Here is a 12562-nt window from a genome sequence, read left to right as displayed (position 1 = left end):
AAATAGTCTTTAATTTCTGATCAGATCATAGAGCAATAAAACTAGAAACAAATTGTAAGAGAAATACACAGAGACTAAACCGTACACTCGAAAATAAGGGAAGAAGTTAAAAATGTTTTAGCATCAAATAAAAATGAAAACACAGTTTATGAGAACCTTCATGGCACTACCAAGACAGTCCTAAGAGGAAACTGTATAGCTTTGAGTACTCACCCAGCTGTGACCCCTGAAATGTGTAACAACCACCAAGGTCTGGCATGTGTGTGAGCACATACATCATAATGCCCACGTGGAATTCAATTTGTGGCAATTGGTTCTCTCCTTCCACCATATATATGTGTCTCAGGGATTGAACACAGGTCATCAGGCTTCATGGCAGGCACCCTTACCCACCGAGCCTCTCACCAGCCCTTTCTAAGTATTTTGTGTAGTATAAGAAATCACAAATCACTTGGAAAACCATACATTTTAAATTAAATCAAAAGAAGATACTAAATGATGTAGGGACTATTGCTTTTCAGTGATTTGATGGCTAAATCATCAAAGAATCGCCTAGAAACACCCAAAGCAGCAAGATGTGTACAATTTACTACAACCACGGGATGAGGCACAGGTGTTATCTAAGGAATGCCAAAAGGGAAAGAAATGTGGAAATTTTGCTGACTCATCCACAGTTTTGTGACTTTCGGCTGAATTCCATGTGTGCCATGTCTTTGAGGTGCGATGTTACATAGCCCATGCCAGCCAGGAGATGTGGAACACAAGTTAAAAATCATGCGTTACGATTGGAGCTCTTCTCACCTCTTTCTTTACTTCCTCTTCATCCTCCAGCGTCAATGCGGCCAGCTGCTTCGCTCTCTGCTCCATCAGGTTGACATACCGGATTGGGTTTGACAGAGCTTCGATCACATCTAAATGGGGAAGAGACACTCTAGGTCAAGGTTTTGGCAGGAGTGGACTTTATGTCATCCATCCAAGGAACCATTCACGCACACAATCCATTCATGCATTCATTCATCACCGGCCTACCCACTCACTGATGCAGTATCGTTTATTCCTCCACCTACCCCTGGAACTCCCCACTCAGATATGCCCCAGTTTGAAAATACACAAGGGTCAGGACTTTTCTGAAACTTCAGGAGAAATCAGAATCACTCGGTTCTGAGAGTCAAATGATTTGCATTTCAAGTGACGATCCCCACAACATGGTGCTCTCTCTAACTTCCTTTTGAAGGGTTGGTCTACTCCAGCAATGGCCTCCGCACTTATTTGGTTAAAAGTGGAGACATCATGTAAAGCCTGCCTTCCATCTATAGGAATAACCGATTTGGCAATTTGGGTCTCATCTGCATGGCAGTGGCAAGGCAGAGGGAATTACAGCCCCCACCCTTGGGCCAGAAACATGTGTCCCAAGTTTGTCAGTCTCCACCAATGACCAGTGTCTCACTCCTAGGACCCTTGATAATACAAAACAAAAACAAAATAAAAACAACAAAACATTTGAAAATGTGACTTTGGATTAAGTTAGTGCCTGCGAATTTGGGACTCATATCTATAAACTGAATTAGAGATCTGTAACTCGCTGGAGGCAAATTCACTATATAGACATAGAGGAACAACAGCAGAAGTGGGCAGCATGGGTTGGGGAGTATTGGTCCCGCGGGGACTGGGGAGTGTTGGTTCCACAGGCATAAGACTACCCTTGTGTAAATAGACTAAGCATTGGAATACTAGAATTTCCGTCAAGAAATCTTTAACATACACACAAAAGCTCAAACAACTGACTGCTAAGCATACACACAAAAGAAGTTGTGCTTATGAGGCCAGTGTCCCACCCCTGGCCCAGCTAGCCTTCCACCAGGTGGCGCTGTTTACCTGCATATGTGTCTGGCACATAGTCTTTGACTTCTATGTAGACAAAGACAGCTGGCAGCATCAGGGGCTGGTTCCTCTCATTCCGCAGGGAGACATAGTGATAGCCTGCAGGGTGACAATGACACTGAGTGTCACCTGTTTGCTTTACAGTGCTAGCGACATCCATTCCCACCTGTGGTGCAGGAAAAACAGTCCACTTCTTTCTCATGTCAACCACACTGTTCCGAGTGATAAGAAAGTACTTTCCTCAACAGGCTGGAAAGCATCACTGATTCTATACTATCAGTATCATCATCATCATCATCATCATCATCATCATCATCATCATCATTTCTGTTCTAACCACATTTTTACCTGCAAATCATGTATCCCAGTCCGAATTACTGGTCCAAATGTGCCCTCTACAATAAGTCATACTTGATGTGATTTCGTGACTGGAGATCTGCTTTGTCCATGGGACATTAGTGTTTGGGACCAGCATTGTGTGAACATGCACATGATGCAGAGGTTTTTAAAACATACTTTTAACACACCAGTGGGTTCTCTAAAAGAGCCCCTAGGTTGGCTGCCACCACCACTTCAGCCTGCACCCCAAAATGAACACACATGGGACAGAATCAAATCCAAATGGCATCCTGAAGTATAACTTTACCACTGAGCTCAGGCTAACTCAGTCAATCCTTATGCTGTAGCTGATGGGCTTTTTCTCCCATGAGCACAGGCTAGTCCAACCAATGCTTAGGCTATGACTGTTTTTGCTTTGACCCCCAGGTTCTCTTGTTGGAGGCTGAGCAATCATCCAGACTGAGCTTGGCCTTCCCATTTCTCTAGTTTTCTATCTGGTGAGGTAATCTTCACCCCCCCCCCAATTCCTCTAGGAAGCCTCCACTATTAGGTCTTTACCAGAAGAAAACTGATAAAAATGATCTCATCTTGACCTTGTAGCCTCCAAAACTGTGAGCGAAATGAACTTCTTTGCTTTATAAAGCAGCCCAACTCGGGAATTTTCATTATAGCAATAAAAAAGACACTATTATACAGTCCTAACCCACAAGACTCATGATCAGGAACACAAATATTTGGAAGTGAGTTTTCAGACAGCTTGTTATGCATAAAAATTGTGGCCAAAGTTGATTTTTGCAACACTACCCCATGAAAAAATGAAAAACTACCAGATTTATTTGAATAATTTCAAAACCTCTGTTATGCAGCAACATCACAAAGGAGCAATGCTGTTTAAGCAATATCAGTTTGAGATGTGTTACATTCACTTATGCTGTGGAATGTTTGTTTAATGATGCAAAGATTGTTGCATTCTTTTATTATGCATTTGCTTAACTCTGTAAAGCTGTGCTACTCTGCCTACCTGAAACACCTGATGGTCTAATAAAGAGCTGAACGACCAATAACTAGGCAGGAGAGAGAAACAGGCAGGGCTGCCAGGCAGAGAGAATAAATAGGAGGAGAAATCTAGGGAAGAGAGTGAGGAGTGAAAATAAGGAGGAAAGGAGGATGCTAGGGGCCAGCGACCCAGCCACACAGCCAGCCACAGAGTAAGAAAGAAATAAAGATATAGAGAGTACAGAAAGATAAAGTAAAAAAAGTACAGAGGCAAAATGTGGAACAGGAAAATGTAAGTTAGAAAAGCTGGCTAGAATCAAGTCAACCTAAGACTAGGCATTGATAAGTAAGAATAAATCTCCATGTATTTATTTGGGAACTGAGTGGCAGGCCTCCAAAGAGTAAAATAAAAAACCAACCACAGAGCAACAGATCCTAAGTCATTCTTTAATGACAAAGTCTCTCACCACATACCTGGCCGAATAGCCTGCACAGGCAAGATCCGGTGGCCAATAAATTTACCTCCTTCTTCATATGCTGCTATCCTCAAACAGGCCAGAGAAGGCAGAACTACCTGTGGGGACATGAATGAGGCTGGTTATAAGAGTAAGCAAATCGCAGAAAGAACTACAAAAGTATTGAAGAACCTGACTCTGCCTTTCCCAAACCAGGTATCGACTCATCTAATCTCAGTAAAAAGTTAAACTGCCTCTTTGTGAGGTAAGGAAAGCCATGACCAGAATACGAGAATTCTGGGAAGAGGAAAGGCTCAGTCTGCAGTCGTCACTCAGACGCAGAGGAAGCAAGATGAGAACGCCTCACTGATAAAAGGTACCAAGCCATGTGACTAACACAGACAAGAATTAAGGGTTAATTTAAGATGTAATATTTAGCTAAAATTATGCCTAAGCTATTGGTCAAACAGTGTTCTAATTAATATAGTTTCTGTGTTATTATTCAGGTCTCAGTGGCCAGGAAACAAAGGAACAAATAGTCTCTGCCTACACATAACCAAATAATTGCTTGTTTAAGACACCCAGAAACCACCTTCCTCTTGCAGCAGACACCCACCTTTTTAAACACAATGGGTTCTTCCTCCCAGACAGGATTCACAGCATTTCCCTGGGATGTCTTGGTTTTAAAAGCCTTTCTCCTTGTGTCCACAGGCAAACCAAACATATCTACCTCCACGTAAGTCCCAACCTTCTTATCAGAAAGAAACTGGCCTGAAATAATCTAGAAAAGAGCAGAAAGTGTTGACAAATGAGTAACAAAGAGTTAGGAGACAGCTTGAAGAAGGCCAAATGGTAGCCTACAAGTGTGAAATCCTACGCAAAATGAAATAAAAGCAAGGGTAGAACCACCATTCCTCTCCCACTTAACAAGTAGACAGAGGAGACTGAGAAGGGGAGGTTGGGAGCCAATCAGATGGAGTCATTGAGAACAATGAATGAACAAGCATCCTTGGATGTCACCAAGTTATCATGACCTCTGTCCTCACCCAGATAACAACCTGTAGAATTGTGGGCCTCCTTTGTCTAGATACAGAATTAACCAATGTCCTGTAGCTAAATGAGATTTAAGACTACATATTCACATAACATTTCCTAAGGCTTCCTCTATCTATATTCAAGTGGTTAACATCTGAGGGACCCATCACCTGTCATAAAGATTAATGAATACATTAACCCAGAACTAATTCAGAGAGCTTTCCAGGTTACTGGCTCCCTGACTATTCAGGATTTCGGACCACATCAGCAGAGTCTTTGGCATTGCTCAGCTCCTGATGCTTATGTTCACGTCACCATTGTGCCAGAGTTCCAGCCTAGTCACCATCTTGGAAACCCTGCCCCTGTTGTGGGTAACCTCAGAAAGCTGCTGAGTAGCTGATGACTTTGTTCCAAACACAACCTGGATTCCCCAGGTTTGCTATATCACTCCCTGCTCCTTCTGCCCTTTCTGGAAGGACAGGAACATTCTATTTGCTTCCATTCACCACTATGGCAGGTGGTAGATCCGTTGGATGTTGGCAACTTGGGCTACACAGAGAGGAAGATGTGGGAGATGTTTTCTGAATATGTAAGTCTTAAAATCTCATTCAATTACACAATATTGAATAGCTAGGCAAAGTAGGCTCATAATTGTACAAATGACAAGCTCAGCAAGAGCAAAGGCAAGGATAAGCTTGGTGGACACACACTTGGTATCAACCACTGCTTTTTGAACTTGGGTTCTACTTGCCAGCAGGCTTTTATAACATATTTGAAACTTTCAAGTGACATGAATCCCATTAGGGATTCAGATGCTAAGAAGTTTGGGTGCTTATGTTGTTTGGTGAAAATCAGGGTCCTAAAGTAGCCCTGACCCTAAGTCTCAGGGTTCTTGTCAGATGGAATGGCAGATACGGTGTTATCTGGTCTGGGACGTGGCAGTCTCTGCCAGAAGACCCACATAGAGCTATGACAGGACCAATGGGATCCCCATCCAGGTTTGGCAATGACAATGGAGGCAGGTGGGACTCTACTCAGTGACCTGCATTTTGGATGGAAGCTAAAGGGTAAATTTTTGGTGGGGGCTCTCAAATGTTTTCCCATTCATTCCATCTTCCCCGTATCTCTGTCATGGTTTTAGAACTGTTTCCACTGTCAGAGTAGAATTTTTAGGACAAAAATCAATAAACCAAAAGACACATGAGAATGAGGTGGAGCTAAACAAGTCAAACTACTACCAGTCTGCCTCAGCTAGGACAAGTAACAGAAATGCTAAAACACCGTCTTCCATCAATATGTGTTGCTTCTGGTGTCTTACCCATCCTTGACAGGAATTAAACCTCATTTGCTAAAAACCATTTCTACAAGAAATACATTTATGCAGCGTCATTTTTGCCTAGTTCACTCTATAATCCATGGTTTGAAATAACTTCATAAGATAAAATTATAAAACATTTTTGAGACTTTAGCATAAAGTGCCTCACTCTGGGGAGAACCAAGGGCTGGAGCAATGTCGGGTATGGAGGCAGAGGCCTGTCATCCCAGCATTAGGTTGAGTTGGGGGAACAGAGAACTCAAGGCAAGCCTGAGCTACATAGTGATGCTGTCTCAGAAAACCAAGGGCTTGGGAGGGAGATCAGGGGCAGAGCACTCGCTTAGTAGGTCCAAGGCCCTGGTGTTTCATCACTAGCGGTACAAAGCATGCGCGTGGGGGCTGGTGGTGTTTGGGTTAGAAATTAAACTCCCAAAGGGCTGTGTGACAAGTGTTTCACTTGGCTTTGTTAAGGTCAGTCTGTTTTTTTTTTTTTGTTTTGGTTTTTCGAGACAGGGTTTCTCTGTGGTTTTGGAGCCTGTCCTGGAACTAGCTCTTGTAGACCAGGCTGGTCTCGAACTCACAGAGATCCGCCTGCCTCTGCCTCCCAAGTGCTGGGATTAAAGGCGTGCGCCACCACCGCCCGGCTTAAGGTCAGTCTGAAAAATGCATTTATGCTGAGTTTTGTATGTTCATTATCCACACAATTATTCATGAAAGCACAAATGAATGAGACTTTAAAAAGAAAACTTGGGGGTTTTATAACATTCTAGTTTCAACAGCGACACACTTCCAGAGTCCATGGGGGAAGCTCTTTATAAAAATAGAGCCCTCTCATGGTATTAAAATACTTCTTGACAGCTAAAAATCTGTGGTCACATCTATTTAAAAAACTGAATAGAAGGAACTGGAATTCATTTTTAGGATAAAATGCATAGTTAATAAAGCAATACTTTAGATTATTAAAATGAGTTTTACATCCCTGAATATTTGGGTAGATTAAAAAATATGCTGTGGTAACATGGAAGCTTTTGCCCAATATTTAATAATTAGAATTGGTGAGAACGAGGGGAGGGAAGATGGGAAGATCTCTGTATGGGTGCCGGGCTTCCCTGTGCATTTTCCAATGCGGTGTTTGCCCCCAAAGAGATGACTGGGACTGGCCAACGGGAAGGCTCTGCTCATCTATTTCTTTAGCTCCATCTATTCTCATCCTAAGAATGAGACTCAGTTCCTTTATTTCTTTGTAGTCTGGGGAAATCGCTAATGAGTATCTTATCCTTAAAAGGAAAAGAAAATGTATGAAGGATCCTTCCTAACTCCTAAGTTTTTGATGACAAAGATATTTCTTTATGCAATGTATATGATCTTTAAGTCTCTTCTCGGGGACAGGTTTGTGACCTGCATATCGAAGGTAGGGGTGGGGGTTGGGGATGGTTAGGATGGGAGTGTACATACCTTAACGGATAGAGTGTTGGCCACTATCCCATCTACGATTCCTTCAGTAAATGGATCAAAATGCTTGTCCGGCCTCCTCATGAACTCTGGCTTTAGCCTGTAGCCGCTCTTCCCATTGTACTCATACATGCCCATGTTGATCTGCATAGCTAGGTCTAATTAAAAAAAAAAACAGCTCAGGGTGAGTGCATCTGTGTTTGGAAATTGCAAAGCAAGACTATATAAGATTACAGTCCACTTCTTGGACTGGTCACACCTTTACAAGGAAATAATTACACACCATAAAAATTTAGAGACACAAATTTTAAAAAAATGAGCTGTAATCCCCACACCTGCAGGCTGGCTTATAGTGTTAACCTTTTTCATTTAAAACACATTTTTACAAATGTTACACCCATTTTAGCAAGTATTTTTTGGCCTTAATTTTAACAACTGTCTAAAATTCCTGTGAATACATATGTTTGAGTTGATGGTTTTATCCAGTCTCTTCTTTAGATATATTTGTTTCTAGTAAATTTTTAGCATTTTACGTATGTCTTTCAGTGAACATCATAATGAAAGTTTTGAAAATTTAAAAGTGGGTTTGCTATGAGCAAGGGGAATTTTGGGAGTCAAAAGGTAGGCACATTAGAAAATGCTTTTTTTGTTTTGGTAAGTCTTATTAAAATGCCCTCTCCAGAAAATTTAAACTCACTTACACTCAGGCAAACCATTATAGAGGATGTTTGAGGACTGATTTATAGTAATCCATTTCAAGGGATGCTCTAATTATTTGTTTATCAGTTTACAAGAAGGCATTTAAATGTGCATTTCTGTGATTAATTACAGCCAATATGAATTGTTCACAGACTGTTTTCCAGAGGACCTAGGTTACTGGTCAAAGTTTCCATAGTCAGTACATTTACTATAATTGCTGGGGTTAAAACAGAACAAAACAAAACACATTTTAGGGTCTAAGAGCATAGTGGTGGAGTATTTACCTAGCAAGTGCCAAATAAAATCTGTGGATTTGATTCACAGTATATATAGTGTGCATATAGTGTGCATGTATACATATATGTATATAGTATATGTACATATATTTATATAATAAATAAAAAGTAAAAAGAGTTTAAATCTCCAAGGCACCTAGGAAATAACTACATGTTCCAAATCATCCATGAAGTGATATATTTGTACTATTAGGGCCAACAATGAGGTAATAAGAGGGTTGTTTCAGAGTTCTATGCAAGACGTTTTAGAGCAAGGGGAAAAAAACAAAAATTTCTTTATTGCTTTATCAAACTATCATAATTACAACACTAAAATTGGACAAGGCAACTTAAAAGGAAACAATAGACCTCTCCTACTGGAAACAGTTAATATTACTCAAGAAATTGCATTATTAAACAGAACTAATATTAAGACGAGTAAAATGGCTTGGCAAAGAAAATCAGTTGCCATAGAGCCAGACAATCTGAGTTTGATTCCCAGGACTCACATGAGAGGAGAGAGCTGTCTCATAAAAGTTGTCCTCTGACCTCTATGCGGGTGTCCACACAAAGGCAGACAGATGACAGACAGACAGACAGATACACACATCGTGTGCACGCACGCGCGCGCACACACACACACACACACACACACACACACACACACACACACACAGTACCAAGCAAGGTGTGAACCTCTTAGTGGCAGCATTTCTGGAAGATTTTTTTTATTTCTCTTTCGTGTGTGTGTGTGTGTGTGTACATCACATGGACGTGTGTGCAGGTGCATCTTTATGTGTGTGTGTGTGTGCAGGTTTATGTGTCAGTGCACGTATGACTGGAGGGAACAACTACCACGTGTACACAGGTGTGGAGGAGAGAGCACAACCTCAGGTGCTCCTTACAAACTGGTCACCTGTGTTTTAGAAACAGGCTCTTCCACTGGGACCCGAGAAGGCCAGTCTGGATGCCAGCAAACCCGAGGGTCTGTGTCTCTGCCTCTCCAGAGCAGACATGACAAGCGCTTGTCAACACATCAAGCTTTTTTACATGGCTCTAAAGGACCCCAGGTTCCTATGCTGCGAGGTAAGGGCTTTACCCACTGAGCATTCTCTCAACCCAGGATTTCTGTTTTTTTTTTATGCTTTCGAATTTCTAGTTTTTCTAAAATGATTTTTATACCACTTTTAAAAATGCTTGAAAAAAAGCATGAAATCCAGATATAAAACCCCTTTCAAAAATTATTAAAGACATCTCAATTTTCAAAATTTAGTGCTCTTCCTTTGCTTTGATTATCCTTCATTGGAATTTAGTTATCCAATCAAATGTGCCCCACCCCCACTCCTAGGTTCCCACGGTAATGGCTTCTGAACACTTGGAAATGTGACTTTGCAGCAACGAAAGTGAGCTGCTGTTACTCACCCACGGTCTGGAAGTTGAGTGCCACCATCTGGCAGCCAGCATTCCAGAAGAGCTGAGGCATGTAGTTGGAGGAGTCCACGCGTGTTCCTTTGGGATAGATCCTGCTAAGTTGCATCTTGTTGTATCTGGACCATCATGTTAAGTAGTGGATACAATTTCAAAACTATCAGTCTACTCTATTGGCTGCAAGGCTCCTCTCTTACCTCGCACTGGGGGAACGCAGTAAATATTAATGATCACATTGCATTGGTAGGCAAAATAGGCACAGAATGAGTTAATAGAACAAACATGTTCTTAAAAACAAAGCATTATTATTGGGAAGCTTGTGGGTGTTGAGTACTGGGACAGTAAGTGCAACTGAGTCAAAGTCTATGCAATTAGGAAGCATTAACCACAGTCGTGAAGATGAAGCGCACTACAAGAGGCTGGAATATAAGTCACAGGGGAGGACGGTATTGCGTGTGGGAGAAGTAGAAAGTATGAACCATAAAACTGTTTCTGAAATGCTCTCTCCTCATTTTCTTAACATTCTCTGGAAATGCTATTTGCCAAGACCACAGTAGTTTTTAAGATTAATAAAGAGAGTAAATATAGCGCAGGAATTTCTGATCTTGTTTCAGATTTTCGTTCAGCTTCCATCCTAAGAACATTGCAGCCACTTAGCACTGCTCTGTCTTTGTAACGTGGCAGACTGGCTCCTGCCACCACTTACGGCAGAGGTTAGTTAAGATCTAAGGCAGGCAAGACAGCTAGAGTCTGGAACTTGTTCACTATATGATCTTAGATAAGTTAATTCATCTTTTGTTCTCAGTTTCCTCATCAATACAATACAATTCCTCCATCATAGGATTCCTTTGAGAAGTAAATGGGATAACTTATTTTAGAAAAGAATATCACAAAGTTAGTACTCAATACTGATGACAACGATTGTATAACGTGACTTTAATTATAGAGTTCACATGTGTTCCCTCTTCTCTCACTGTTCTCTCTCCCTCTTTCTTTCTCTCTCTCTTTGTGTGTGTGTGTGTTTGTGAATGTGTGTGTGTTTGAAAAGTGTCATAGCTTAGGGTATCCTGGAACTGGTGATCCTCCTGCCTCAGCCTTCTGAGTGCTGAAATTATATGCACATGCTTTCATGCTTACCCTCTATTAACAAAGCTGTTGAGTTGTGTGTGTGTATGTGAATGTAAGCATGTGTGAATGTGTTTACAAGGTTATAGCAGAGGCCAATCTTGGATGTTACCTGTCAGGAGCTATCTCTCTTGGTTTTATGATCCAGGGTCTCTCACAGGCATACAGTTTGCACAAGCAGGCTAGACTGGTTGCCCAGCAAGCCAGAACCATCCTTCTGTCCCTACCTCACTGTAATTATCGGTACATTGCTCCATATCCAACTTCCTATACACATGGGTCCTCATGTGTGACTGAGCCATATTCTTAGTCCCACTGAGGAGGTATAAAGATGAATTTTATTCTAGAAATTGCTTCACAAAATTTAACTCTTTAGGATAGTCGCATTAACTTATGAAAAAATAACCTGAAGGCCTCTTTGATTTTTGATCCATGGGGAATAACATAAGACTAGAAATCACCATTGACATACATGTACATTCATATCCTTTTGTCATTCTTCCCACTACTTTTCAATTGAACATACACCATGTGTGTGAGGTGCTAAGCCAGATTTATAGCTATGTTCACATACCATTGATCTACATATTGATTATATGTATATATATATATATATATAAATCTGGAGAACATATGTCGACCAGTACATAAAGTATATACACTTGTGTTACATATATTGTACCCATCAAACAGCCAATCACAAAGCTAGTAGCATTACTTCTGTTTGAAGATGAGGAAAATCAGAATTAAGCAAATTGCCATGGAACTTAGAGGTTGATGGTTTGAGGCAGCCTTGCAGCCAGAGCCTCCACTAACCTAAGCTTAGTTCGTTTCTCTATAGACCAGGCTACCCACATTGCACACTACACTTGAGACTTGGGCTACAGATGGAAACCCATATTCTGTGCATCTTTCTCCTTATTGAACAAACAGTCCATGATTTCCGCTGGTGAGCTTAGCAGTCATTCATCAAATCAAGGATACTCTACAAATTCCACTGGAGACTTTGTAAGTTGCTCGAGTCCTTTGGTTTCCACGAAGGAAGACATTTCAAAGCTTTTATTTCTCTCTGAGTTCAACAACAACAAAAAGGGCAAGAAATAAAATTCAGTATTATAAATGATAATGTTATAAAAGAAATAAATGTTAAGCAAATTGGAGAGTAACTGATTTAACTTTCAGTGTGTATACGTAGACTTCTATCCATGAAGTATTTACCAGTAATAAAAGTTGAGTCTTGCAAGTTACCTCTTCATATTTTGGGTGAGATATTTTCATGTATCTGAACTTTAGGGCATGACTGAATTAAGTAACAGGTGTAGTATAATAAGGAAAATGGTTTTGTTCTAAATCCCTCCAGACTTCTTGAGGGATCTGCAAAAGATGTGGTGGGGATGTCGGTGCTGACATTGCAGGTTATTCAGACCCACACTGCAAACCCCTAAAGTCACAGCTAATGTGGCATCAGAATTAGAATGTATCAAAGGACAGGAATCCTGGGAGACATTCGAATCTGCAGACCTCATTTCCATATTAGATTACAACAGCCAAAGAGGTGAATG

The 12562-nt window shown here is 41.0% G+C and overlaps 1 protein-coding gene across 2 annotated transcripts in view; it reads right to left on the bottom strand.

Annotated features, from left to right (window-relative positions):
• The window catches only part of Plcb1 (phospholipase C beta 1), a 678563-nt gene that overhangs the window by 125656 nt on the left and 540345 nt on the right, over positions 1-12562 (bottom strand). For both annotated transcript variants that reach the window (XM_075962281.1, XM_075962280.1), the window contains exons 17-23: positions 11985-12069; positions 9870-9994; positions 7477-7631; positions 4288-4452; positions 3691-3790; positions 1876-1980; positions 802-911 (exon numbers count right to left, since the gene is read on the bottom strand). In XM_075962281.1, the coding sequence (XP_075818396.1) occupies positions 802-911; positions 1876-1980; positions 3691-3790; positions 4288-4452; positions 7477-7631; positions 9870-9994; positions 11985-12069 (845 nt within the window). The remainder of the gene's footprint in view (positions 1-801; positions 912-1875; positions 1981-3690; positions 3791-4287; positions 4453-7476; positions 7632-9869; positions 9995-11984; positions 12070-12562) is intronic.

This window comes from Microtus pennsylvanicus, chromosome 2 (assembly GCF_037038515.1).
Source record: "Microtus pennsylvanicus isolate mMicPen1 chromosome 2, mMicPen1.hap1, whole genome shotgun sequence".
Taxonomy (NCBI): Eukaryota; Metazoa; Chordata; class Mammalia; order Rodentia; family Cricetidae; genus Microtus; species Microtus pennsylvanicus.
This window is presented reverse-complemented; position numbering and strand designations above follow the sequence as displayed.